The sequence below is a fragment of the Arabidopsis thaliana genome, chromosome 5, assembly GCF_000001735.4.
Source record: "Arabidopsis thaliana chromosome 5, partial sequence".
NCBI lineage: Eukaryota > Viridiplantae > Streptophyta > Magnoliopsida > Brassicales > Brassicaceae > Arabidopsis > Arabidopsis thaliana.
This window is the reverse complement of record NC_003076.8, coordinates 15522362-15549310: the sequence shown is the minus strand read 5'-3', so window position 1 is coordinate 15549310 and position 26949 is coordinate 15522362. Positions and strand designations below refer to the sequence as shown.

The 26949-nt window shown below is 32.2% G+C and overlaps 9 protein-coding genes, 4 long non-coding RNA genes and 1 other non-coding gene across 18 annotated transcripts; 6 read left to right on the top strand and 8 right to left on the bottom strand.

Moving 5' to 3' along the window:
• The first annotated feature begins 1017 nt into the window (after nt 1–1017).
• AT5G38830 (Cysteinyl-tRNA synthetase, class Ia family protein) lies at nt 1018–3792 on the top strand. The gene is made up of 8 exons (NM_123244.4): nt 1018–1389; nt 1540–1603; nt 1715–1876; nt 1968–2138; nt 2227–2508; nt 2622–2747; nt 2901–3119; nt 3209–3792. The coding sequence occupies exons 1-8, from the start codon at nt 1217–1219 to the stop codon at nt 3545–3547; spliced, it is 1536 nt and encodes a 511-aa protein (NP_198699.1). The 5' UTR covers nt 1018–1216; the 3' UTR covers nt 3548–3792.
• Nucleotides 3793–3862: 70 nt separating this feature from the next.
• Nucleotides 3863–6196, bottom strand: AT5G38820 (Transmembrane amino acid transporter family protein; the record flags this gene model as incomplete). Of its 3 annotated transcripts, NM_001344269.1 has the most annotated exons (6): nt 3891–4270; nt 4363–4834; nt 4912–5115; nt 5190–5342; nt 5431–5835; nt 5940–6196. In NM_001344269.1, the coding sequence occupies 5 exons, from the start codon at nt 5828–5830 to the stop codon at nt 4129–4131; spliced, it is 1371 nt and encodes a 456-aa protein (NP_001318700.1). The 3 variants fall into 3 exon arrangements, with proteins under 3 accessions (NP_001330273.1, NP_001318700.1, NP_198698.1); NM_001344270.1 differs by having other exon boundaries at nt 3863–4270; nt 5431–6155; NM_123243.1 differs by lacking the exon at nt 5940–6196 and having other exon boundaries at nt 4129–4270; nt 5431–5830.
• Nucleotides 6197–7770: 1574 nt separating this feature from the next.
• AT5G38810 (F-box and associated interaction domains-containing protein) lies at nt 7771–8827 on the top strand (the record flags this gene model as incomplete). 2 transcript variants are annotated; one of them, NM_123242.1, is made up of 3 exons in its annotated part: nt 7771–8089; nt 8308–8648; nt 8708–8827. In NM_123242.1, 3 exons carry the CDS (start codon nt 7771–7773, stop codon nt 8825–8827), a joined length of 780 nt encoding a protein of 259 aa, NP_198697.1. The 2 variants fall into 2 exon arrangements, with proteins under 2 accessions (NP_198697.1, NP_001331868.1); NM_001344268.1 differs by lacking the exon at nt 8708–8827 and having other exon boundaries at nt 8221–8705.
• A 1594-nt stretch (nt 8828–10421) lies between these two features.
• On the top strand, nt 10422–11170 carry bZIP43 (basic leucine-zipper 43). The gene has a single exon (NM_123241.3). The coding sequence runs from the start codon at nt 10509–10511 to the stop codon at nt 11004–11006; it is 498 nt and encodes a 165-aa protein (NP_198696.1). The 5' UTR covers nt 10422–10508; the 3' UTR covers nt 11007–11170.
• Nucleotides 11171–14412: 3242 nt separating this feature from the next.
• On the top strand, nt 14413–14646 carry AT5G05855. Its single transcript, NR_142870.1, has one exon. It is a non-coding gene; the product is annotated as an other RNA (long non-coding RNA).
• Nucleotides 14647–14939: 293 nt separating this feature from the next.
• Nucleotides 14940–15598, bottom strand: AT5G38790 (uncharacterized protein). Its single transcript, NM_123240.2, has one exon. The coding sequence runs from the start codon at nt 15524–15526 to the stop codon at nt 15131–15133; it is 396 nt and encodes a 131-aa protein (NP_198695.1). The 5' UTR covers nt 15527–15598; the 3' UTR covers nt 14940–15130.
• AT5G05845 lies at nt 15558–15797 on the top strand. Its single transcript, NR_142869.1, has one exon. It is a non-coding gene; the product is annotated as an other RNA (long non-coding RNA).
• A 1989-nt stretch (nt 15798–17786) lies between these two features.
• AT5G38780 (S-adenosyl-L-methionine-dependent methyltransferases superfamily protein) lies at nt 17787–19533 on the bottom strand. Of its 2 annotated transcripts, NM_123239.4 has the most exons (3): nt 19149–19533; nt 18326–19000; nt 17787–18180 (listed from the first exon to the last, which is right to left on the bottom strand). In NM_123239.4, exons 1-3 carry the CDS (start codon nt 19224–19226, stop codon nt 17848–17850), a joined length of 1086 nt encoding a protein of 361 aa, NP_198694.1. In that variant the 5' UTR covers nt 19227–19533; the 3' UTR covers nt 17787–17847. The 2 variants fall into 2 exon arrangements, with proteins under 2 accessions (NP_198694.1, NP_001331979.1); NM_001344267.1 differs by having other exon boundaries at nt 18326–19533.
• A 243-nt stretch (nt 19534–19776) lies between these two features.
• On the bottom strand, nt 19777–20261 carry AT5G00555. The gene has a single exon (NR_144181.1). It is a non-coding gene; the product is annotated as an uncharacterized misc_RNA (transcript).
• A 1902-nt stretch (nt 20262–22163) lies between these two features.
• Nucleotides 22164–22569, bottom strand: AT5G05835. The gene has a single exon (NR_142868.1). It is a non-coding gene; the product is annotated as an other RNA (long non-coding RNA).
• Nucleotides 22164–22569, top strand: AT5G05825. The gene is made up of 2 exons (NR_142867.1): nt 22164–22249; nt 22336–22569. It is a non-coding gene; the product is annotated as an other RNA (long non-coding RNA).
• Nucleotides 22570–22735: 166 nt separating this feature from the next.
• On the bottom strand, nt 22736–23246 carry GDU7 (glutamine dumper 7). Its single transcript, NM_123238.2, has one exon. It carries the CDS (start codon nt 23195–23197, stop codon nt 22904–22906), a length of 294 nt encoding a protein of 97 aa, NP_198693.1. The 5' UTR covers nt 23198–23246; the 3' UTR covers nt 22736–22903.
• A 1019-nt stretch (nt 23247–24265) lies between these two features.
• AT5G38760 (Late embryogenesis abundant protein (LEA) family protein) lies at nt 24266–25138 on the bottom strand. Its single transcript, NM_123237.2, has 3 exons — nt 25003–25138; nt 24740–24808; nt 24266–24642 (listed from the first exon to the last, which is right to left on the bottom strand). The coding sequence occupies exons 1-3, from the start codon at nt 25060–25062 to the stop codon at nt 24568–24570; spliced, it is 204 nt and encodes a 67-aa protein (NP_198692.1). The 5' UTR covers nt 25063–25138; the 3' UTR covers nt 24266–24567.
• Nucleotides 25139–26130: 992 nt separating this feature from the next.
• Nucleotides 26131–26661, bottom strand: AT5G38750 (asparaginyl-tRNA synthetase family; the record flags this gene model as incomplete). Its single annotated transcript, NM_123236.1, has 3 exons — nt 26131–26370; nt 26453–26522; nt 26564–26661. 3 exons carry the CDS (start codon nt 26659–26661, stop codon nt 26131–26133), a joined length of 408 nt encoding a protein of 135 aa, NP_198691.1.
• Between the last annotated feature and the right edge of the window lie 288 nt (nt 26662–26949).

Genomic DNA, 26949 nt, shown 5'->3' with positions numbered 1-26949 from the left:
TTTTAAATTTGAATTTTCCATAACTATTATAATATATAATTGGTTATCATAATACTGAATTTTTCAATTTTCCATAATTTTAAAATATATTACTAATAAATAAATAAATAAAATTAATTTTTTATTAAAACAAAAATTACTTATTAAAACCACATCTTAATTTATAACGGAAAACAAATACTTGTGTTGATGAAATTTTTCTGATTTATGTTGATCCACGAACACAAAAGTCATTTGAAGTTTTAAAGTAACAAAATCGTAATTTTGATGGTTTGTGTGAGTTCAAAACCATGAAGGTTGAAAGTGCATGTGGTTGTTACTTTGAAAGTATTTTATGTGATTTTCACAATCTCTTACTAATAAAAAATGTTCATTGAGGCTTGTCAATCTGTACAAATTAGAAAGAAAAAAAAATTACAATGAAAAAAACCAAACATAGATAGATAAAGGTGAAAATTTAATATTATATTTAAGTTTATACTATTAAAATGTTAAGAATACATCACATGACGTTTTTCTATGCATAGTAAAAAACGTAAAAACAAATAAAAAGACTTAGTAAACTATTTCAAAAACATCAATTTTTAACATAAAACCGGATGTAGTCCAGACTAATTCCTAATATTCTAGTAAGAATTGGTAGTTATTTAAACTAGTTAAAAAATTTCTCCTATAGGATAACGTCATGACAATTTCGTTTATAATAAGTAAGAATAAGGTTTCTTTAAAATAATATGTTTACAATTAATATATGTAAGAGATTTGAAATTGAGAGATTAATTCCACAACTATTGTATACACATATTATTAATTTCTAAACATCTAATGCGTTAGCTTAAAAAATCTCAAAACGTACTACGTTTTGTTACATTAAGTTTGTATATTTTTCTATTTGGTTAATTGAACTATTACATTGAAAGTTTGAAACTGTATTAACCTCATCTTTAAAAACAAATCTTAATAACACCTAAATTATCCGAATAACCCGAATTCCACATCGACAAAACCCCGCCAATTCATCTGGCTACCGTAATTGGTTGGGCCGACCCTCAGACTTAGGCCCGTTTTAATATTGAAATCTTCAAACACGAAAGAGAACTGTTGAAAAGTAAAGTAACAACAGGTCGCATAAGTTACCAAAAACAATTAAGAAAAAAGGGTTTTTTCGTTTTTGTTAACTTCGCCGTGTAGTTGTGGTGGTGAGATTGTGAGAGATATGGAGGCGGAGAAAATGGAATTGAAGCTCTACAACACGATGACGCAACAGAAAGAAGTTTTGATTCCAATCACTCCTGGCAAAATCGGATTATACGTCTGTGGTATCACCGCTTACGATTTCAGCCATATCGGCCATGCTCGCGCCGCCGTTTCCTTCGATGTTCTTTACAGGTCTCTCTCTTCTTCTTCCTCTCTGATAAATTAGGGTTTTGTTGAATAGAATCTATTAGATCGATGTGGTTGGACCCGATCTCAATTTGAAGTTTTGCATGTTGGTTAGCTTTTTCTATAGTTTGAATTTTGCTTCTACTGGTTATGCAGATACTTGAAGCATTTGGATTATGATGTTACTTTTGTCCGCAATTTCACTGATGTTGATGACAAGGTATTGAATATGGCTTATTCACAACTGTATTGAACATTTGAATGATAGTTACATTTCTTATGCTAAGGTAGACAAACATTTTGTTAGTATCTGAATTTTGGAACTCTGCAGATTATTGATCGTGCTAATAAGAATGGAGAAGACCCGTTAGATTTGAGTAATCGGTTTTGCGATGAATATTTGGTAGATATGGGTGCTCTGCAGTGCCTCCCTCCCACCCACCAGCCTCGTGTCAGCGAACATATGGACAACATCATTAAGATGATAGAAAAGGTAAGTTTGTCTCTTGGTTGAGAAAGATCATGAATTTTGAAATTGGAATGATCAATAAGGGGATTGATACATATGCTTGCCTTGTTTACAGATCATTGAGAAAGATTGTGGGTATGTAGTGGAAGGGGATGTGTTCTTCTCCGTTGACAAATCACCGAATTATGGGAAATTATCTGGGCAGTTGTTGGAACATACACGAGCTGGTGAGCGTGTTGCTGTTGATTCGAGAAAGCGTAACCCTGCTGATTTTGCATTATGGAAGGTTTGAATATCTTTTTTCTTTTTATTATATTCAATTTGAGGCTTGCACAGTATATGATGAAGTGAAGTTTGAACATAATTCTATGCAGGCGGCAAAGCCTGATGAGCCAAGTTGGGAGAGCCCTTGGGGTCCAGGAAGACCAGGATGGCACATCGAGTGCAGTGCAATGAGTGTTCATTATCTGTCTCCGAAATTTGATATTCATGGAGGTGGTGCAGATCTTAAATTCCCGCATCATGAAAATGAGATCGCCCAGACATGTGCTGCATGTGAGGATAGTGGTGTAAATTACTGGTTGCATAATGGGCATGTCACTATCAACAACGAGAAGATGGCAAAATCAAAGCACAACTTTAAAACGATTAGAGAAGTATGTTTCTTATTTGCTACTAGTATAATAATCGACTTTTTCTTTGGATGTTGTTCCCATGGCTAAATGCAGAATTATTGACAGGTTTTCATTTTTTGTTTCAATCTGTGTAGATAACCGCTAGCTACCATCCATTGGCTCTGAGGCACTTCTTGATGAGTGCACAGTACCGGTCTCCTCTGAGTTTCACTGCCTCGCAGCTAGAGAGTTCGTCAGAAGCTTTATACTATGTTTACCAGGTACAGTGCTTCAGATTTGTTTTCAAAATTATATCAAACTTAACTAGCATGTCCATTTGCAGTATTTTGTATTAGGAATATGTGAACTAAAAGTAAGACACCATCATAATTTATGCCCAGTTCTGACTTTAATCTCTGATTTTTGTTTATCAGACTTTACAAGATCTTGATGAAGGTCTGTCACCATATCAAGACGCATTGTCTGAAGATGGTGGAAAATCTGAACAAACTGCAGAAGGAAAAGACATCATTAAGAAGCTAAAAACTGAGTTTGAATCAAAGATGTTAGACGATTTGAATACTGCCCATATACTAACTGGTGCTTACCAAGATGCATTGAAATTCATCAATGCTTCACTCAGCAAGCTCAAGGTTCTTGCCTCTTGCCTTCTTCTCTATTTGTGCCTCCTTGCCTTCACAACTATGCATACCAAAGTTGTCTGTTATTTCCAATTTTTCAGAAAATGCAGAAGAAGCAGCGAATGTCAATGCTTGTGTCACTCGTTGAGATTGAGAAAGCAGCAAGGGAAGTTCTTGATGTACTTGGTTTACTCACTACACTGAGCTATGCCGAGATTTTGAAAGAAATGAAACTAAAAACACTAATAAGAGCAGAAATTGGAGAAGAAGGTATTTCGCAGTTAATAGAAGAAAGGATAACAGCCAGGAAGAATAAAGATTTCGCGAAAAGTGATGAGATTAGAGAGAAACTGACAAGAAAAGGAATAGCGTTAATGGACATTGGCAAAGAAACTGTATGGAGACCATGCTTCCCTTCTCAGGCTGATTCCAGCACTTGAGCTTAGAGCAGAGTCATGGAGATAGTTAACGGTTTCTTCATTTCTCTAACTCTTCTTCTTTAGCCTTTTGTTTGAGGCTCTTTCTTTATAACTCTGTTTTTGGAATTGTGCAATGACTTCAAAATATACACTTGTTGCTGTTTGTTGTATTCTTACCATTCACAATGACATTGTAACAATATTGTTACTTTGGATATTGGTTCTATAGCCAAACTTGATCTATACGCTTTTGGATATTTGTTCTATGAAACTCTCTATTTCTCTGTTCTAATGTCCTACTCATATTCTAAGTACGAGTGTAATGCAAACCTATTCGACCAAAACCCACTCAATTAACTCATATTGAATGTGTGTAGCATTAATGATGAAGATGATGTAAAGGAACATCTTTCACTTCTATAGACCCTTTTTACAACTAAAAAAGAAACGTAGAAAAACTGATCATTCTCTTTATATACAGAGAGTTTACAACTATTATCATGTGGTTCAAAATCATCTAAAGACATCTTACACCAATAACTCTTCTCATATTTCGTTTCACATAGAGTGAGTGAGAGAAGAAACAGAATCATCACTGGTTTTCATATTGGATATACGTATGTGTGCTTCTTGAATAAGGCGTAGGCGTCACTGTAAATGGCGATTGCATTGGAGAAAACCGCAAGGACGATCATGCAAATGGCTATAGTCTTGTCTCGCTTGGTTGCTTGGTTATGACGATCCCTGAAAGAAGACAAGAAAATATCAATTCAGATAATGATTCATTATAGGTTCCAAAACCAAAATCTCTTAGCTTATGAATCAATGGATCTTACTTTAAGATAACAGCAGCAGGGAATATGAAACCGATGCAGACAGCAGCAGTTGCTCCAGTAAATTGGAAAGCATCCCAAATGCTTGGTATGAAGTTTGCTCCCAAGAAGATTACAGCAATGAGACCAGCAGTAATAGAGCCAAACCTCAGATCAGACTCAGAGGAAGTAAGTGGTGGAGCCGTAGGAAAGATGAGACCGTCGATGTTAATCCGCAGAGGATAGAAGACAACAGGGAACACAAGCATGAGATGAGCTGCGTAGCTAAATCTCACTGCATCATTAAGAACCGAACCAAAAGGGATTCCAAGATCCGTGTCAAAGTTTGCAAGAACATCATCAAGAGTACCATCACCGAATAAGAGGTATCCGAATAAACTCGTCATAACGTAAACAGAAGAACACATCGCAAGTGCTGATCGAACAACAGGTTTTATCCGAGAAGGGTCTTCAAGCTCGTTCTGTATACTATGAACTGAAACAAAAACCAATGGAAACATGAGATCTTCCTTGTTTATAATTATAGACAAAGAGGCTTCTCTGTTTACTTACCATTGTAATGGCAAATGTATGCATTGACAAGCACAGGAACAACCGTGAAGAGTTTCCAAAACGACGACAAGTCAGTGACATTAGGTAGAAGTCTCGGCATCATCAAACCATCAGTAAACAGCTTAATGATAGTAATTCCAGCAGTGATGACAAGAAAAACAACCGCTAAAGCAACTGATATAGCAGATGTGAATCTCAAAGAATCTGCAAGGAAGCATACTAACCATCACAATCTAAGCCTATCAACAGATACAAGTGGTACAGAGAAGAATACTAACCAATTCGTTTGAAGCAAGTCAATGGAGCAAAGACAGTGAGAGTAGTAACAAGAAGAACAAAAGTTCTTCTGTTCCACCAACTAATCCCAAACCATCCTTCAAGCATACCAGCATGATGGATTCCATATTCATTCTTACCAGCCAAAACATCACCTTCAAAATACCAAACAAAAACAGAGTTATAAAACCAAATATTAGATCCAATCTAAAACCTAAACCCAAAGAAGTTAAAGATAAGTACCAATGATGATCATATAAACGATCAAAACACCAATGTTGCTAACGAGAATCGAAACTTGCAACATAATCCTTCCACATTTACCAAAAGAATCATCCATAACACCACCGTAAGATCTTTGATTCCCAATGTTACTAAACCTAAGCAAGAACTCAATCGAAGCATCGGTTAAGAAAGCCATGAGAACGATGATCGTGATTCCGGGAATAAGACCGAGGATCTTCATCGTCGCAGGCAATGCCATGATACCAGCTCCGATGATCGTTGTAGCGAGATTGAAAACCGCACCACTAAACGAAGCTCCGTTGAATTCTCCTCCTCCGTTGCTCTCTGATGATGATTCTTGCAACAACGGAGCAGTAGATTCGACAATATCGGTACGGATTTCATCTAGATTCTCCATTGATCCTGAAATCATTGAGAATCTTGGATTAGATACAGATGTTGAAGTTCGATTTTGCAACGGATTGATCAAATTGAAGATTAGAGAAAAGGAAGAAGAAATCGGAAACCTAGAGTTTGTGAAATTGGATGTTTTCTTGCGATTTTCTTCAGATGTTGTTGTGGATCTTCGTAAGATGATGTCGACGAGAGATTTGAGGGACGAGAGAGAAGAGGATCTATAAGAACCCTAGTTTTTCTAAACAATGGAGAAGATGATACAGAGATTTGAGAAATCGATCTCTGCGGAAAAAGAATTTTAGTTGAAGAAAGAAGCAGAGAATGGGAGGTGAAGAAAGGAAGGAGAGGGAAAATTATAGCTTTTGTGTTTGTTGGCGCTGAAGCCAAATTATTAAATGCACATTCAAACGAAATTTATTTTGACTTTTTCCAACATTTTATTGTGTTTTAAAAATAATATTTATTAACTTTACTGTGAGTAAAAATGTTTTTTTTTTCTTTTCAGTTTCATATATTGATCTACGTTATTTTTTTTAACTTTTTGTATTTTAAAAAAATATTTAATTTAATTTAATGTGAGAGAAAAAATTATTGTTTTTTTCAGTTTAATATATGGGTGAATTGCGAAACTAACACTTTTTGATAATTTATTTAAAAAACTAACACTACTATAATATGTCAAATGTAGAAACTAACACTAAAGGGTAGTAAAATTATTAAATTAGTTTCTTTGGTTGGAGATTGTAGTAGTGGTGGCCGGTGGTGGCCGGCGGTGGCTGGCGGTGGTGGCTGGAGTTGATGGTGGTCGGAAGTGATGGTGATCGGTGTGGTGGTTGCTGTGGTGGTAGTGGCCGGCGGTGGTGGTGGCCGGTGGTGATGGTGACCGGTGGTGGTGGTGGCCGGTGATGATGGTGGCGGTGGTGGTGGTCGGTGGTGGTGGTGGCTGAAGTTGGTGCTGGCCGGAGTTGATGGTGATCAGTGTTGGTGGTGGCCGGAATAGATGGTGGCCGGCGGTGGTGGTGGCTGCTGAAAGTATTGAGGCAACAATGGCAAATTTAGTAATATTACATATTATACAGAAAATATTATAGTTACATAGTTAGGATGGTTAGTTAGTAAATTATAGTTTTTTTGCTAGTTATTTCTGCAAATTTCCCTTAATATATACTGACGTTGATCTAATTTGTTTTCTTTTTGAAAATTTATTATTTCTTCATTTTTTTTTTTGTAATAATCTTCAGACTTAGATATTTTATACGTGAGGGATCATTTTGGTTTATTTTTTCTAATTAAAAGATTTTGTGACTAAAACCTAAAGTGATGTCCCCTCAAATCATTTAGCCAACACTACGTACAACGTAAGCATGCATAGAATAAGAAAAAACACGTTCACAGAATCATATTATAATTTCATTCAAAAAAAAAATCATGAATAGAATAAGAAAAAACACGTTCACAGTATCATATCATAATTTCATTCAAAAAAAAATTCATGAATGAGTGGCAATACTATGTTAGGTATATAAGTTAACATGTGCGTGAGTCACGCAGCGTGACCAAAAACGAAGTATCATGTCCTTCTTAATTGACTTCTTGGGAAATATATGTTAGGTATAAGTTAACATGTGCGTGAGTCACGCAGCGAAGCAGCGTGACCAAAAATGAAGTATCATGTCCTTTCTTGATTGACTTCTTGTGAAATACTATATGTTAGGGTCTTCAAAAAAGCAAGATTTGGATGGTTAAAAAGCCCATATTTTTTGGGCCTTAGGTTAATTAGTGCCGATCGATCCTAATAGGATTCAAATTCACCACCACCTCCCTAAGATTAATTAACATCATCTAATTAATTAGGTCGACCTCTTAAGAGATTTATTCCAAATCTATTTGTAGAGTGAGCCTGTGAGATTTTTATTCTCAAAGATCTTTCTCCGTCTGATCATGGAAAGTAGAAAAACTTTTGATTCCATTCCAGATGATCTCTTTGTGGAGATAGCATTGAGATTGTCTTCAAAGTCAATCGCTCGGTGTCGTTGCGTGTCGAAGCTATGGGCGTCCATACTTTACCGTCAAGATTTCACCGAGTTGTTCATAACGAAGTCATCCGCTCGTCCACGTCTTTTATTTGCGGTCTTAAAAGCAAGTGGTTTGATATTCTACTCTTCGCCTCAGTCTCAGAATCCGTCCCTTGAAGTAGATTTTCATAATCATATGAAGTTCCATGAAGACATGAACCTATACATGTGTAGCTATGTCTCTGGTTTGTTCCATATCCCTGTCCATGATATTTGGACCTCAAAGGCTTCAGTTTGTGTGATATTTAACCCTATCACAGGACGCTATGTTAGCTTACCTGAACAAATGGCTACAAAACGTCAAGAAGCTTTTTAGGGTTTGATCCGATTGGCAAGCAACATAAGGTTTTGTGCATGAACAAGAGACTCAATAAAGAATGGGTTCATTATATTCTGACATTAGGAACTGAAAATTTGAAGTGGAGGAAGATGATATGTCCCTTAACCCATGAACCTTATTATGGTAGAGCCTTATCCATCAATGGGGTTTTGTATTACTTTGCTAGGACATCGTGTTTTCTAGTAGTTTCCTTTAATGTTAGGTCTGAGAAATTCAAGTTTCTTGATGGAAAAGACTTCTCTAATTTTCATAGAGAATTTATAAACTACAAGGGTAAATTAGGTGTGACTAAATTGGAGTGTGATGCTGGTGATGGACATCCCCGTGAGTTGTGTGTGTGGGTTCTAGAGGATGTTGAGAAACAGGAATGGTCACAGTATATCTACTCCTTGCCGAAGATTAAGGTCAATCGGATTAGAAACGACAATATTTTCGCAATGTTTTTGCCTTTGACTATATAGAGGATCTTAGTATTGACGATTCGAAGCAACTCAAGTCAAAACCACAACAACGTCGACATGTAAAGAACAAGCAGGCAATCCTCCTGCAGAACAAGTACGATTTACTAGGTAACTCAGAGTGAGGATCTTATCTTGAAAGCCAAGCCAACGAGTCAAGCTATTTTGGTTAAGAGTGTTACTTGTCATTTACAGGTTACTTACGTGTGAGCTTTATCACCCTGTTGGCGTAGAGTGAGAGCAAACTAATATTTTTTTGTATGGTTATCAAAAGGCCTATGAGGTTTTACCTAGGTGAAGAGGGCTCTCTATATCCAATAACTTGATTGTTAAGAAACCGATGTGGTCAATGATTGAATAGTTGAATTGTCAGAATTGATGTTAAAACAAGAAAGTCATGTGATATGAATACCACTGTAGATTGATTAGAGATTTGTAGTTCATTTTCTGTTGAGATCTTATGAACAAAGATTTATGCTTTATTAAAACTAAACGAACACATCAAATATGCAAAAGAATTGGACACTTAGCTTCTTAAATTTGTTTTCTCTCAACCTTTTCAAGGTCTCATTCATAGGTCTGTTTATGCTTCTTCTGTTCTTCTTGATGAGATGCTTTCCTCTAGTACTAATTAAGTCCATCACGTAATATTTTTTTTTTTTTCTAACAACACTAAAAAAAAATTAAAGATAATATAAATTTGGATGGTTATAAAAGCCCATATGTTTCTTGGGTTTCAAAAGGTTAAATTTCAAAATCACCACCCTTCCCCTAACAGAATCTAATTACATAGGTCGAACTTTTAGCAAAATACGACGAAAATGAAGAATTACGCATGATTGCTATATGTGTCAATCCGACACTTCTATAAAATATTATATGCTTTAATTACTTTTTTCTAAATGTGTAATTTTACATGTATATATATTAAACCAAGCTTAATATAATAAAATATTTAAAAGATTTTAGATAGAAGTCATTTTCAAAAAGTGGTGGTACGGTATTAGAAAATGGACATTTTGAAATTTCTCCAAACGTTTACTATTTAAGATGAATAAATTATTAAAAAATGATTTAATTCATTCAACTCAAAATTGAAAAAAATTGACCAAATTATAAAAGTAGTTTGTTCAATTTATTTATCTACTATTTTGCAGAAAAATAAGTTGAAAGTTATTTTAAATTTCCAAAAAAAAAAACACAAATTTGTTTCCTAGCCATTGAGAGAAAGAAAAATCTCAATTATTCCCAGTCATTCATTTACACACAACCATTTTCCACCCCAAAAATTCAACCAAGTTCTCATAAATTTTAGATAGGTTTTAAAAAATAAGTTGAAAGATATTTGAAATTTCCACACAACAAAAAAAAAACAATTTGTTTCCTAGCCATTGAAAGAAAAGAAAAACTCAATTAATCCCAATCATTCATTTACAAAGCCATTTTTCACCCTAAGACTTCAACCAACTTCTAATAAATCTTAGACAGGCTTTAAAAAATAAGTTATTTAGATTTCGTTCTAAGTAGTTCAATAATTTTATAGGTGAAAAAATAGATCGTGTTTTTAAATAATAAATAAAGTTATATAAATACACGTTTTAGCTGCATGATTGTTAGATGCTTTTATATTGGTTTGACCCAAATGAAGAAACCATGGTCCACAATTGTCCCCCTACTAGTCTATATGAACACCTCTTCTCACCACACACACCAAACATTCATCACAATTCCCTAAATCCTACAATCTTTCTTTTCTTCCATCACCTAAGAGTAAACCCTACCTTGCGTCCCAAGTCTCCACCGATAATGCAACCATCCACCAACATTTTTAGCCTCCATGGTTGTCCACCTTCGTACCTTTCCCATATTCCTACATCCTCACCATTTTGCGGACAAAACCCTAATCCATTCTTCAGCTTCGAAACTGGCGTGAACACTTCACAGTTCATGAGTTTGATCAGCAGCAACAACTCGACCTCAGATGAAGCAGAAGAGAATCATAAGGAGATAATAAATGAGAGGAAGCAAAAGAGGAAGATATCTAACAGAGAATCGGCAAGAAGATCGCGTATGAGGAAGCAGAGACAAGTGGATGAGCTTTGGTCACAGGTGATGTGGCTTAGGGATGAGAATCATCAGCTGCTTCGTAAGCTTAACTGCGTTTTAGAGTCTCAAGAGAAGGTTATTGAAGAGAATGTTCAGCTCAAAGAGGAAACCACTGAGCTTAAGCAAATGATTAGTGATATGCAGCTTCAGAATCAGAGTCCTTTCTCTTGCATCAGAGACGACGACGACGTTGTATAGATGATTTTTATTTTTATTTTTTTGGGGCTCTAGTATGTATCAACAAATGTATATCCAGAGATCTGTCTCAGCTTAAGATTTAATTAAGACTCTAAATTAGTAATTGTTAAAGCAGAGTTCTTCAAACTTGTGTTGCCCGTGAATAGAAGTAAGAAATTGTTTCACAATTGTTTGCATAACAAACGATAAAAATTCACATTGCTGAAGTATAATTTTAAAAAAAATTACATGCATAAATATTTTTGCAAAATGTAAATACAAGCATCAATTACTAACAGTAGACTTTCTTCTTTTTCTCTTTAAAATTTTACGTTTATAATGACCAATTTTGTTCTTTCTAAATTGGCTTAAGTAGTGTCTTTGAAAAAAATATACACCAGCCGTAAACGGTTTATTTTCTTCCATTTCCATTTGCATTTTTATGTTGAAAAATTATTAAGAAAAGAATTAAGATTGTGATTAAAATAATAAGAATATGAAAAGCAAATACGTAAATCTAACGCAAACAAAAACAATTAAGACCTTACATGGTTGTGTACTTGTGTGTGAAACTCTCGTAAATCTAATTATGTCAAGCAAAGAAGAGCTTTTATCTGTAGTATTTTAGTACCTTGTATTTTATTTTATTTTAGTACCTTGTATTGGTAGTGCATGGACTGAGGTTTTGCAAGATTTGGCTTAGAAAGCAGTTAATGCTATTTTTTAAAAACCTAAATTACACTATTGATTATTGGTAAATCTGTTCAGCGGCATAAGTAAACCTATAACTTGGATAAAATGTTAAATCAAGCTTACATCAATCTCAGACAAGAAGACAAACAAACAATCTTACGTAAAAGGAGACCCCTTTCCAGTCAAGAAAACAAACGGCTTTTTCTTCGAATTCGTGTGGGTGAGAAACTTACCGGCCAAGAAAACAAAGAGCTTAGCCACTAAAATCACATAACATAATGTAAGTGGAAGACTGAAAGAGACACTTGCGATTGAAAGCCGAAGAAAGAAATAGAGACAGCTTTTCTAAACCACCTCAAAAGCTGGAAATACAATTCAATATAACACACAACACTTTATGGTCAGGACAGGAACAAATGACATAAGTTTTTGTTTTTTTGGTAAGTCAAAATAATAACAGTTTGGTCCCAGTTCTCAAAATCATCGATCCATCTTTTTTCTTTTCTTTTTCACTTTGATTATTGTATAAATATACATCACAATCTCAGCCTATATATAGGTTTGTGCGTGTGTGAGCTAAAGTAGTCTCTGTAGTCTATATATGTTACTAAAGTAACTTCTTTAGTTGAGACAAGTATGTTTGTTTTATTTCTTTTCCTCGCTTCGTTTTCGTTCGATGATTGGTTCATTGGTCTTTGGAAATGGTAGGATCCTATATCATCTTTTAAAAAGCCCTTAAATAATGTATAAGAGATCTTAACTAATATTCAAAGAACTCATTACTAGTTCTAATTCATTTTGATTTTGGATCCAGTGAAATCTAATTTATTAGAAGGGTCCGTTAGGATTTCACATCAAAAGCTAGAAGGAATTAAAATAATATATAAAATACATCGACAAATACACTAACTACCAATTGATTTTAGAGTTGAAAATCTATAATACCAGTGGGATGAAGTTTTATCATGACTAGCTTGATGCATAGACTTAAAATTCCACCTTAATATAAATGTAATTAAATCAACTTATATTTCGGTAACAAAGAGATGGTATATTATTTTGTTAGAAGAATTTGTAGATCCAGGAGATATATCCCTTTAATCCAAAGTTTGGTGACTAGTAGAACTACAAAACCATAGCATGTATGGCATAAGCATATGCATCTTTCTTCACAACTCATTATCCATACCCTTAAATATATGAAACATGCGGGTAAACTCGATAGTTCACAATGGGGTAAACTTTACACACAAAATTAATATACTTCCAATAATTCAGTGAATTAAATAATGCCCAATTTTTAATTCTCTAAAACCAAACCCAAATTGTTTCCTCATTAGAATGAAAATCAACACGTATTTGTGATCAAGTTGCATCTATCTTTGGACAAATATGCACGAAATCTCTCTTTAAACATTAGCATTCGTCATATGCGTAGACTCAGATTTCTCCAAAATAAAATTTTCGGTAAAGTTTACGTAATATTGAACTCAAGACCAAGTGTCGTTAGCTCAATTGGTAAAGACCCTATTCGCCTAGAGATCGCCGGTTCTAGTGACGTTTGAGATGAAACTAAAATTACAAGATTCGCCCCAGAATCTCTTAAATCAAAATATATATATCTATATATACATTTTTGCAGCCATTTTAGCAAATAAATCCTGGACTTGGACTTATTTACAATCTAATGCCATTAGCATTAAATCTTTTTTTCAAAATAATTAATTTTACTTTAAATTTTTGATTTAAATTGTCAATCACATTATCAATCAAATTTAATCCCACCAAACTTCAAATCAATCCCTTAAAATTAGCATAAACATATTTGTTAACAATATTTTAAAACAAAGTTTTTTGTTAAATAAATATTATTCTTACTAAACGTTTTTTGTTTAAATAAATAAATTTTGTATTTGAACTTATTTACAATGTCATGTCACTGACATTAATTATTTATTAATAAAAATATTTAACTAAAGATTTAAATCTTCTAAATCCTTGCTTTTAGAGTTATTATGTCATTACCTTATAAGCAAAAATATTAATTTTTTAAATATTATTATTTATATATTTAAAATTTATAAAATATTATTAATATTTAAACTTATAATAAGTTTGATATATTACAATTTTTAACATCATTATATAATATATAGAGTTTAAAAAAATATTAATTTATTCCGTCATATTTTATGATTCGAAATTTTAAAAATGAACGTATATTAACCAATTAGCAAAAAATGTATGGATTCAACGTCCCGCATCGACAAAAATATTTAGACAATGATTTATAAACATATCATAAATAAGATCAACATTAATATAAATAAATGGTTTTTTTACGGGACAGGTTTGGCGGGATGGGTTTGGTAGGACGTTACTTAATAACAATTGTAAACTATAAAATAAAAATATATTATAGATAGATACAATTTGAAAAAAAAAATTATACTAATTTTAAAAAGATAAATTGTCACCGCGGAGATAAAATCTAGTATATATATATATATATTGAACCTAAGAAGATATATGCACACGAACTTAAACTATTAAAACTCCACATACGACAAACAAATATTTTTTATCCGGAGTTACCAAATAATGATTGGTGAAGCATATAATTTCTGGCATCTAGACAAAAATAAGCACATTATTTTTGGCTTCAATTTGTGAAATATTTTACATGATAATTATTTAATATTGAATTTGTGTGGAATAGTTCCCATGTTGGTTGCATGTGTCTGCGGTGGATCCATTTTCTTTTTACACCCAGAACTATTCAGATCAGAAGGTTTTCAGAGAGTTTTGGGCAAAACACACACAAATCCCCAATATGACAATAATTGAAACTTGTCTCTGGAAACACCTCTCACTACACATGCATGCCTTCACTTCTCTTATCATATATTCATATGTACATATAATGGATGATTACATTTTACACGTCATCATCATCACAATCATCAGTTACTTTCTTTGAGCGTCTCTCATTATCTGTTTAATATTAGTATTTGTTAAGAAATATATTTTAGTTGAAAACGAGTTCATAAACTTAAATCTTGAACTTCTAAGTGGTATATATTTACTTTATATCCTATGCTTAAACGATGGAATTTTAAAAATTTCTATACTTTCTCTTTCTCTTTATTGAATATTAAATATTTTTCTTATAAACATGCAAGTAAATTAAATCTAATACGAATCGAATTGCAACCAATCGGAAGAAAAGAGTTTATGATAGAATCATTAACATTTATGAATCAAGAACAACAATTAATATAGACATCAATCAACACATATCCCACATAATTTTCAATAAATAATAAAAGAATCATCTTCCTATCCTTGAGGCATCAAAAAACCCCAAACAAATTAGGAAATAATAATCCAACATCCCCATATACAAGCACTAATTACATATTATAACACTAACATTAACATACAATGATTAATCACTTCATCCTATAGGTACTCTTATTTTCTCTCTTTTTCTTGTCTTTTTTCCTGTATGAGTTACTAGTTTTTTTACCGTCATGATAATGATTATGATGATCATCATCATTTTTACTCTTAGAATTACCTTCATTTTTCCCGTTCTTCAAATCCAACGCCTTGTTCTTTTGGTGGAACCGCTGATAATTTGGCCCAGACGAAGCATCTGAGGCCATTGAATCATCGCTATCTTTGTTCCTCTCTTCTTCGTGTTCGACTTTACTCGAATAATTATAAATGTTATACCCTTCATAGTAGTAGTCCTCATCCACGACCTCATCTTCATCTACTTTAATCGGCGACGAAAGATAAGTTGTCCAACCGGATTCACTACTGCTGCATTCTTCTTTATCCATCAACAACCCTAATCTTGATGAGAGAGAGAGAGAGAGGTTTGTTTCTTAGAGGTGTATTTGCATTTGCTAAGAGTAAGCTCGTATGTATATAAGTATATGCATGTGGTAGGAATAAAGGCTGCTGGTATGTTTTTATTACTTTATTAAGGACAGCTTATATGTTCTAACGTTTAAAGCTATATCCGACATGATTCGAAAAAGAATAATTGTTCTTTTATGTAAATATTTTGTTTCTTTCTAATTGTTTATGTGTTGTCTTCTCTTAATGGCTCGATTAATTAGGTTCACCAATACTACGGTAGTTGAAAAAACTATTTTTTAAAACTCGATGTTTCTACTCTTCATAGCACCCCGAGGAAAAATAACATTAATTAGGTTATATTACTAAGTAATTAAATTAATTAATGGGTGTGATTAAAGAGAGTGCGGCAATTTTAGTTTTACATTAAAGCATGAGAGGAATGTATCTTTACACTTAGAATTCTCTGTATACGAAACCAAACACGAACCTTCCTGAAGATTGGTGTTAGGTTCTGATCAAACCCATGTTCTATAACATGCATGTTAGGATAGTGCCACTTTTTATCTTCTTTCTGATTTCTGAACTAACGTCATCATTTACTAGTTTTCTATAATAAATATAGAAATATATACAAAGAATGCTCAAGAACTGAAAAATAATTATGTTTTTTTAAAAAAATGATCAAACCCCAAAACTACAAAGATTCCACAAATTTTAGGTTTCCGAAAGATTTTTAAACGTTAAAGAAATGGTAAATGGTATAAAATATAAAGAGCCAATTCTTAAACTTTTTACAATTTTTTTTTTTTTTGAAGAATCCTTTGTAAACTTCTAAAAACTCTTTCCTCGACGTACAGTATTTAGACCATTACATAAACTTAAGAAAAAAAAAACACAATGAATTTGTAAAGTTTGTGGTATATATGAATTGCACTCTTCTTTTTTTTCGTATCTAAGAATATTTCACCTTTTTTCTTTATAATACTAAATATTATAAATCAAATTTACATACGTATCATCAAGTGATATTTTTCACAAAAAGTATGACGCTAATCCAAATCATACCGACTAAATTTGCGTTCGCTGAAATATAATTGTGGTTTCAAGGCTCGAATAATAAAAATAGAAAGACTGATTTTCTTTTTATAAGTGGCAACAATAGACAGTTAATATCCCAATATAATTTTAGTAATATCTCTGTTTCCTAATAGTTTTTTTTTTTTTTTTTTCTGTTTCCCCTCCCCCAAAAAAGGGTTAGTTAAACATTACTTCAGCCGACAAAAAAAAATAGTTAACATTACTTAATAATTGAATATAGTATCAAGATTTAAATTAAGATGTGCATATGCAACGGACTTATGTACAAATAGATGTCCACATTTGTGTGCTATCTTTGTTTGCATTCGGTTGTCTCTTTACGGGGATGATGAGTCGGTGTCCTCTTGACTCTTTGTCTTTGATCTAATTATTAGATGATGCAGTGATTCTTTTACATTCAAAGAAAAATAAAAATAAAATTTATTTAGAAAAATAACATCCATGGAGGTGGTGGTATATAGTTTAAGCAAATATCTTCACCAAATACAAAGTTAAAATTATTAGATTCACACATGTTAGTCTAGTTGTTTTTATTACCACTGTCATTATCTCACCATCTACATTCAAATTCAGTAGAATTCCCGTTGTTAACAATTTTTTTCTTTGTCTAATATTTAAGTAGTTAGTAAAGAAAATTAGAATAAATTATTGATGAATTAGGTAATAGCTAAGAAACAGAGTGATATGATCTAGTCAAAGCATCCCTCGTTGCGGGTTTATAACATGGTTGGCGATACGATATAACTTAAATTAAAACCTTCTGGCTATAAGTTACATCTGTAGAGATATAACTTAAAACCATCTGGCTAACAGAGAGTCTATGTTTTCTATCACCTAGAGTCCCTCAATATTTATAAATTAGTATATCTACCCAATCAAGATTTATAACCTCAGTAACTTTTCACTCCTGCTCTGCTGTCTTCAGTAACTTTTCACTCCTGCTCTGGTGTCTTCCTATACATGCAATATCGATGCCTAATATTGTTATTATGATTATCCGATTAATAGATAACACAATGGAACAAGGTATTAGGCTAAATGGGCTTAGCCTTTGAGTTAATGACGGCCTTATACATGTATTAGGTCTTCCTCTGTTTTGATAAAGCTTAAGACATATAACTTCAAAGTTTTAAACGTAATTTACAAAGGAGGAAACAGTTTGGATTTGAACAATACACAAAGTTTTGGATAATCTCAATATTCACTTTCGTTTAAGAACGATATGATAGACCATTTGTTTCTTACACTTTTCAAAATCAATCGGGTGCTCGGAGAGTTTCTTAGCAAATTGACGGAATAGTTCATCTACCACACTACCTCCAAAGTGTCTTTCTATAACTGTAGAGAGAATTGCTCGATACATGGAAGTGATGAAGTTGTTGGATAATTGCACAGCCTCCAATGGATGGCTTACAATCTCCATCATCTCAATTGTAAACCTTATGTTTTGTTCAATCGCTCCTTTCAATTCACTAACTTGAGGAAAATACACGGGCAAGTTGAACATTTCGATCTTTTCCTCGGTGGTTACTCCCTACAAAGGAGAAAAAACACTTTATTACTACCAATTTCTCATAATCCAATTCCAAAGCATCAAATAAATATTTGATCTAGGCTTCAAAACTAGATATGATGCTTTGGGTATATAAAAAAAAATACTTTGGAATTTTATATCTTACCAAAGTGGCCATATCCTGAAGACAATCACCAATGGTATCCTTCACAATACCTGACCATGTCTCATACATGGCCACACCATCAGGCAAACATTGTCCTAATGTGATCATCAATCCTCCAGGCACAAGTTCTTCGGCTCTAGCTTTAAGAAAGACCCCCATGTCTTTTTCGAACTGGACCTTGTAAGCCTCGGTAACTTCTTCTATCAAATTATTACAATGAATGTAATTTTTGTTCCAAGCTAGAGAGTTCTTGTCACAAACTTCTTCGGGAACTTTTGAAAGCCAGTGAGTCGTGAAGGAAGTGTTTCCGATGTGGATGCTATTTCTTGGTAACACCCTTCCATAGAAAGAACCTGGAACTCCAACCGAGAAATATTCTTGTTTGGAGGAAGGAGGTTGAGTCCTAAAGAGCGTGTTAAAGTCATTGTTCGGTAGATCGTTGAAGTAAACTTGGAACTCGAGAGGCGCCACACGACTATCTTCTTGGCTTTCTTTGAGGTGTTTAAGTTTCACAATATCAATGATATTTTGAACAGCATGAAAAGTGTTAGGGCCAATAGAACAACCAAAATCTGCAATTGTAAAAGTACTAAGATTGGGATTCATATTAAGGAGATCGAGGTTTTCTAAAATGTATTGTCTTGCCTTTTCTTGAACCCCATCTATGCCTGCTTTCTGTATCACAAAGGTATGTTAATCATTACAGTGTACTAGATATATTTAGGGATTAGTCTCACAAAAATTGCATGTTATGGTTACATTCTAGGAATAACAGAATCATCATAGTTACAATCGTATAAAATATGATGATTACATTACATACTTGGTATGAGGAATTATGGATGTAACTGTGTTGATCATCGCCGCCACTCATTGGGTACGACTGAGAAGATGTTGACATGTGACTCTGTGTTTGATCGTTATTCTCTTAAAATTTCTCAGTTACAACGAAAGAGATGAAAGCAAATTGCATATTTAAAAGTTTGGAACAGCAGCACTTAATAAGAAAATTAACATGCGCTCGATAAGGCAAAAAAATATGTGGTATTCAAGGTTGCGTACGAATTTGTAAAGATAGCTTATAATGACAGAAGTTGACCAAATATATAGAGATGCCAAACAAATCTAGAAAACGGGCTGATAAATAATATTTAAAACATTATCTTTCATCGAAATATTTGCCAAATATAAAACTACTGAACTGTTATAACTCGATTTCTAAAGTAATTTTAAAGCGTATTAAAAAAAAAACTACTGAATTAAAAAGTAATATAGGAAGTTTATAGTTAGAAAGCAATACGAAAGTGATGGGGTTTTTAATTGTTTTTGAAAACATATATTGCAATAGTTGTATTTTTATTTTTTTTGGTCGTCCATCCCGTATTTGATTTCCAAATTGGAAAATTGCTAAGTGTATCAGAATCCAATAATACAAAACAAACAAAGTCTCGACAAAAAAAAACAAAAAAAACAAAGTCCAACATAGATCCAAAATAAAGCATTACGGAGCAAAAACTAGCTGACCTCGTAAGAACACGTGTTGTTTTGCAAGTTGGAGGTGGAAAGACACGAAATGACTCATCCACCAGAGCTGAAACATCGGCTGAATCCAATTTTTCCGATGAAAATTACCACCAATTCTAGCTGCTTATTCCGTTTCATCATACCACCACTTTTAGCTAAATTTTTCGAGGGCGTAGAACAGAGATCCATGAGTCATCATATTCTTGTATCACTGGAAGACGCGGCAAAGTAAGAGATCAAATCAGTAGTAAAACACGCTCTTCTGATAAGTTCTACACTAGTCACTGAATTCCACTCATCACGATTCCCAGCCAAAAGGAGAACATGCATCCATAACCAAAATACGGTCCCAATAAGAAGGTATGAGGATTTATATTTCCTTGCAAGAGAATCAAGCAATTGATGATCTTTGACTCTCCCAACAAACACTACTACATTTATCTCTTCTAAATTAGAAGAGATCTAATAACTATAAAAAGGGAGAAAACAAAAACAACAAACAATAATATAGCCAAAGCGGCTAAGAGAGAACTCGAACTTAGCCGAGAATATATAGAAAAAATGTATTTAGCCGGAAAGAACCAATTTTAATCGAAGACAAAAAAAAATCAAGCTTCCTCTCTTTAAAAGATAGGAGGGAGATAAAAGATAAGAAGTTACGTCCATGGACCTAGGCTATATTGCAATAGTTTTAATTTTAAAACAGCGCTTAGTAAAGTTATCTCGACATACCATATTGTTGGTATAAAAAGGAAAAATAGGTTAAGAACCCCTTATTTTTCAGAAAAATATGTAGAAATTTTGTGCATGATTGGTTGGGTTTTAAGTCTGACTTATAACCTTAACTTTTTTTAAAGCCTTGATTACTAATCAATCGTGTTGTAGCTTTATTTTTAAATTTATAGCTCATTTTTTTTTTTTTTTTAAGGATGTAATAGAGTAAATTCTCAAAGCCCTATTTTCTTTGCTGTAGAAATTTTAATTCATTAGATAAATACAAAAAATTAAATTATAAATATATAACAAAAAAAAAGATAAGTTCTAAAAAAAACTGATAATTACTAAACCTAAATGAAAAAATTGAGATTGCAATGAATTTATGTATTAATTTTAGGTAAAATTTAGATTTATTTTATTAAGAATTCATAGGCCTTTTTTTATATATCATCATAATATATATATTTAAATTAGTAATACAAGGTATTTTATTTATTATAAAATTTTTTTTATTACAACTATTATATTTAGTAATCCATTTTTTATAAATATTTAAAGTTAAAAATTTATAGCAAAAATTCTACAGCAATAAAAGTTACAGTTACATCCAACACAGCTACAGTAAAATCTGTACAGCAAAAATTCTAAATTTTAAACCAATCACCCACTTTCTCAACTTTTTTTGTGATTTTTTAAACTCTAAATTTTTTAAAAATAATAAAATAACCTTTAATATTAGACTTATTAATAAACTAAATAAATACCAAATAAATTATTATATTTTTAAAAACAACTTAGTTTGTTATTTATTTTTTTAAATTCTAGTTTACGAATTATTTTTCCAAAATAACTCCTTTTTGTTATTTTCAAGTTTTTAAAAAGTTGATAAGTAATATATCAAAATCAAAGCATTCAAGACAAAGATTTCAACTATACTTTTTTATTTTTGAAAATCAAATATATGTGATCGTATATATATTTACAATATATGTATAAATGTTATATTATATATTATTTTTGATTTTGTAATATTATTATACATTTTTTGGAGGTGCATGATAAATTTATAGAAATGGACGACTTTTAGGTCTTTTTTACACAAAATCTTTTAGTAAAAAGCGAGGGTTTAAAATCATTTAAAAACCATAAGGTACGTAGGTTTTTTCATGTGAGATTTTTTTTAATCCATTTTCCCGTATAAGATGGACCTTGTTGTTGGCATATACGATGGTTTGCTGAAAAAAAAACATTAAAGTAGTTGCAAAACCAATAAAACTGATGTGATTTAATCGGTGAAAGAGGATCTATGATCAACATGTGTATAACTAATTAAAGACACTTAACCAAATTGACTCAAAAAGTGTATAGTTCAATATATTCGATAGTAATATTAACACACACATATGCGAACAACACAGTATATTCGAGGATCTAGCACTTTAAATAAAGCTACCATAAAATGGAATATTTGTTATTTTTCCTAGTTAATGCTCCTTAACGACTAAATGTAAAATTTCCAAATTTATTGATAGCATAATGTAAAACTTACCAATTTCACCGTTTTTTTACAAAATCTAAACTTTTGTTTCAATACATACATACAGGCCCGGCTTAGAGGGTGTGCCCTTGGTGCTAATGCACAGGGTCCTTTATTTTTTCAATCATTTTCTTTAAGCAATCAAGGTCCATTTTACAAACAGTAGTGTATAATCAAACTAAATTCTAAACATATAGAACATATATTAGAAAAAAAATTAACGAGCACAGGGTCCCACGTTTTGTTGAGCCGGCCCTGCATACATATATAAGTATCTTTTGCAACCGAGAAAGTGAAGAAGACACGGAAGAAAAAAAGGTGAGAAAGAACAAATTTGAAGTGCGTAAGAAACAATATGGAGCCTGGTTTCTTCCAAGTTAGCGTAGCCGTGGGGTCTGTCTTGGCCATCTTCATGTCAGCAGCTCTATATGTTATGTTTTACTTAAACCGAACACAAACACATATTGTATCCACTTCTAATATTTAACTATCTTCTTTATTTTTTTCTTGATAGTATTCTTTATTTTTTTGCTTTCTATGAATTATTTATTGAAGAATTTTTAGACTAGACATATATATCTTTGCCATAATTTATTTTTTGCTGTTGATAGAAAATTTTATAAACAATTGTTCTTATTGAAAAGTTAACAAAGAAAAATAAAAAAATTATTATAGAAAACTTAATCAAGTATATATAAATATATCAGTAGAATATTAATGGTCTCGTCCAGCGAATGAATGGAAAAATATAACACTAATCTTGTGATTTTTGACATCATGATCATTTAAGACAATACTGGTCATGCATTGATCTGGGTTGGCTTAGCAAAGAAGGTAGGGTTTTCATTACCAGCCATTATTACAACAATCTTTGGTTCCATATCTAGTGGCTTCAACACTTGCTTCTTTCCTTGTTTCTCTTCGATGCATGAATTCGAAGTTTGCTTATGATAGCAAGCATAGGCCATAGCGAATAATGAAAGCGCAAAGAGCCCCAGCATTACGCCCCACGCACAAATCTTAGAGAGAATCGGAGAGTCCATGTTCTCTAACCTGGAGTTAACCGGGACCATTGAATCCCTATGCAGACTCATTGCCTCGTTGATCTTGAAATCTGATCTTTCCTCTTCCACCAGCTTTTCTCTTCTCAAGTTTGTGGGGGTTATTTATTTATATCGTATTACCTAAAAGTGAGAGTTTTGCACAGTCTTTAGATGCCAAGTTGCCTTCTGAGTTTTTGTCCTAAAAGTAATTATTCTTTCTTGAACACTTAAGAGATTCTTTGATCTCTTTTCTTACCAAGCTTAGATCCTGTGTTTATGAGGATGAAATTTTCTTGAATAATTGATTTTTTGGTTTATGTTAATTCTATCGAGTCCGTATACAAGATACATATAAATTACTGTGTAACCCAGTTTCATATGTTTACATTTTTCTAAACAAAACAATATTGTTTATTTTTTTCGCCAACCACATCCATTAAAAACAAAAATATTATGTACAAGAATATGCAAGAATGAGGTAAATCAAGAGAGAGAAAAAACATTGAGTGAATTGTTTAAATATTTGTGTAGTTTTTTTTTTGTGTGAAAATATTTGTGTAGTTGAAGCTAAACTTGTTGTATCAAGATATATCTTTTCTTTAGTTTATAATAACTTATATAATCAATTGTTAGTATCATTTTTTCACATATAAGATTGTATATTTAGTTTCTTAATTTTTAATTTTATATTCTTGTATCTTTTGTCATCTGAAAATTTTTGTATTTGTTTTTTACCTAATAAATTATAAAAGTAAGTAATAATGATTTATAGTCTCTTTTTTTTGTCAACAACTTTGTCTTAATTAAGAGGCTTTGAGAGCCATGCGAAGGGAACATTATTTAAATACATGATATAATACAAATATCCATTATATATTTCCTCCTAATAAATCTCAAATGGTGGCCATACTAAGTATAATTTATATAAGATGTAAAATCATGAGAACTTTTTATTTATTTGATGCGGTTTGGTTTGAATTTTTTTTTTGGGTTATTGCCTTTCTCATTAATAAAACGAATTAGTTAATAAAAACAATTTTTGTTTTTTTGTTTACTTTGAAGGGTTTTTCAGTTATACGTTTTCTTTTTCCACCCTAACAAAAAGACATATGCCATACCGGTATAATGCCAATTCAGCCACATTTTCGTATAATTTGAATGAAAGCAGAAAAGAAAAATACGATCATAAGACAATGCTATTTTATTAGAGATCTCTATAATGAAAAAGGATCTCAAAGATTACATGATCATGAGATAATAAACAGAAACAAAAATCCAAGAGAAGAAGTAATAATATTAAGAAAGAAAGAAACAACAGTCTGAATAATCAAACCGTTGAACCTAATCTTTAGGTTTCAAAAAATGAATTATTGTTTTTATTCGTAAAAAAAATAACATAATGAATCATATGATTATTGTATTCATTTGTTCATGCCGGTGGCGTTCTTCACTGATTCGGTAGCTCCTTGTGCCTTCTCCTTAATCTGCTGGCCGGTCTATACAAATGTTTATAAATGAAACAATTTAATTAGTTCCATACTATTACAAGAATTCGATTTAATTAATCATGAAAATTATCTAGATTATACGAACCTCTTTGAGAGACTCCTTGGCAGATTGGGCAGCATTGCTAGCCTTGTCCATCATGGTGCTAGCCTTCTCCTGAACACCATCAACCAATTAATTACTACAAGAAAAAATCTCAGACAAAATTGCTATTGAAATACTTAATTTAAAAACTTTTCCCCTGCTTTAAAAATTATAAGTGTTTTAAGAATAAACGTTTGTTACTTTAAGTTTTAGAGCCCTAATCATTTTTTATTGGCCCTAGTAATAATATTATAGTTTAGGATTACCTGAGTTTGGCCCTTGGCCTGGCCAGCTTGGAAGCTAATGTTCTGGGAGTTGCTTGACATTTTCGAATAGCTTTAGTGAAAAGAAAGTTAAGTATTTTCTTTGAATAAAAGTGTGATTATGAGATTGAATTGAGTTAAGTTCCTCCAAAGGTTCCATAATTTATATAGCTCTCATGGAGCTTTCATCTTCTGACACATGTCAGTAAAGTGTTGGAATATGGGGTGTTCCGGATTAAGTGGAGATTAGGATGATTAATCCATATTTAGTTCATGAGATCAGAGTTATATGGAAGTTTGACACATTTGTTGGATATTTTTAGCTCGATTGACTTGTTCTAATGATTGTGATCTCAACTTTTGATTTAGTAATGTTTTGATTTGATTAATCTATATTAGTTTTAGAAGTGTTGCATCTTTTTAGGATCTTGATGTTTGAATCCAGTTAAAATAATGAATCTGGTTAAAATTAAAACAAATGGTTAAGATTAAAAATTATGATTTACCTATCAACTTTGTTTGGTATTTTTTTAACTCTTCCAAAATATCATATAATATAATTATAACAATTGCAAACTATATATTAAAATATTTATATAAAAAAATATTTTATAACATGATGTCATTTGCAATATAATGCATAATCATTTAATTTAAAAATCACTAGTTTTAGAAAATAAATCGTCTCAGGGTGTATCGCGGTTAAAATCTAATTTATCATTATTATTACAAGTGTTGCATCTTTTTGGGATCTTGATGTTTGAATCCAGTTAAAATTAATGGAGCTCTTGGCACTTTCTAGTTAATTCAGGAGATTATTCACAATAGTCCTTTTCCATAGTTGATCGGATTCTAGTCAAAAAAGTTTCTTTTTTTGGGTTCAAAAGGAAAAAGTTATAAGAAATGAGTTTATTAATTGTTTAGAATGAGTGGAAAAAAAAAAGTTTAGAATTAGAAGAAAAGAGAATGAATTACATATCAAGAAGAAGAAAAAAGGAGAGTGGAATTACATTTACATGACATGTTGTCATATTGATCACTGTAATATATCGAACCTTAGGGTTCTAATGCTAACACGTTAAAATAAACAAGACAATAGAGTTAGGCAGTGAATAACTTGAAATAATAGTATTATGCAGTCCGGCCCCTATTCTTCGCCGCAAGACACATCTTATGTCGGATTCTTGTAACTGCTGCAATCATGGAGGTTCTTGCACGAAAATAAGTATGGTCTCTCAAATACTCTAGAGTCAGCTTCGATTTAGGAATTGAGTACGGAGTTTCACTGCGGTGATCCACTGTTCCCACATCAATGAACTTCTCAACGTTAAGCTCGATCATCTCCTTCGTAGCTTTACCTTGCAGAGGAATCTTCAAACAACCATCTATGGACTATGGTAAGACTAGTTCTTGTAGTAACCAACTTGCAGCGATATGACACAGAAGCATCCACCTTGACCTGAAGATTCGCTGCGCAGGATCCATAGTTCACTTCAAGAAAAGTGAAACTTTTTCCTAGCTCCCTTCCCTTTTTTAACCCACCCGCTGGTTTGGAATTTCTCACCGGCTAATCCTGCTGCCGTCCGGTCGACACAAAATCGATCGAATACGGGTCCGACTCAGAGAACAGAGATTCTGCACCGTTGATGACGAGGCACCCATATCTCTCATCAATATTAATATTATTATTTTTTATGTCGATTGTTTTAGTTAATATAAACAATTAAAACAAAAATTTATTTTCATTTCAGAAACTATTGAATATTTTCTATTTTTTACTATCTTTTATTAATACTTTTTAAACATATCAAATTATTTTTTTTTTGTTCAATTGTATTAACTATTGACTAATTAGAGTTATTTTGTAGAAACAAAAATAATTTAATATTTGGTAAGAGTTTTTAAAATTTTCTTTTATTGTATCAACTAAAACAATAATAATTTATTACT

Bases quoted from the DNA above. Each gene is read 5' to 3' on its own strand.
- AT5G38830 (NM_123244.4), top strand. From the start codon at position 1,217: ATGGAGGCGGAGAAAATGGAATTGAAGCTCTACAACACGATGACGCAA. The intron at 2,139-2,226 runs GTTTGAATATCT...AATTCTATGCAG, and splicing joins CTGATTTTGCATTATGGAAG to GCGGCAAAGCCTGATGAGCC. The intron at 2,748-2,900 runs GTACAGTGCTTC...TTTGTTTATCAG, and splicing joins CTTTATACTATGTTTACCAG to ACTTTACAAGATCTTGATGA.
- bZIP43 (NM_123241.3), top strand. From the start codon at position 10,509: ATGCAACCATCCACCAACATTTTTAGCCTCCATGGTTGTCCACCTTCG.
- AT5G38760 (NM_123237.2), bottom strand. From the start codon at position 25,062: ATGTCAAGCAACTCCCAGAACATTAGCTTCCAAGCTGGCCAGGCCAAG. The intron at 24,809-25,002 runs GTAATCCTAAAC...GATGGTGTTCAG, and splicing joins AGGCCAAGGGCCAAACTCAG to GAGAAGGCTAGCACCATGAT. The intron at 24,643-24,739 runs GTTCGTATAATC...ACATTTGTATAG, and splicing joins CCAAGGAGTCTCTCAAAGAG to ACCGGCCAGCAGATTAAGGA.
- AT5G38790 (NM_123240.2), bottom strand. From the start codon at position 15,526: ATGGATAAAGAAGAATGCAGCAGTAGTGAATCCGGTTGGACAACTTAT.
- GDU7 (NM_123238.2), bottom strand. From the start codon at position 23,197: ATGAGTCTGCATAGGGATTCAATGGTCCCGGTTAACTCCAGGTTAGAG.
- AT5G38780 (NM_123239.4), bottom strand. From the start codon at position 19,226: ATGTCAACATCTTCTCAGTCGTACCCAATGAGTGGCGGCGATGATCAA. The intron at 19,001-19,148 runs GTATGTAATGTA...TTTGTGATACAG, and splicing joins TCCATAATTCCTCATACCAA to AAAGCAGGCATAGATGGGGT. The intron at 18,181-18,325 runs GTAAGATATAAA...TCTCCTTTGTAG, and splicing joins TTCAGGATATGGCCACTTTG to GGAGTAACCACCGAGGAAAA.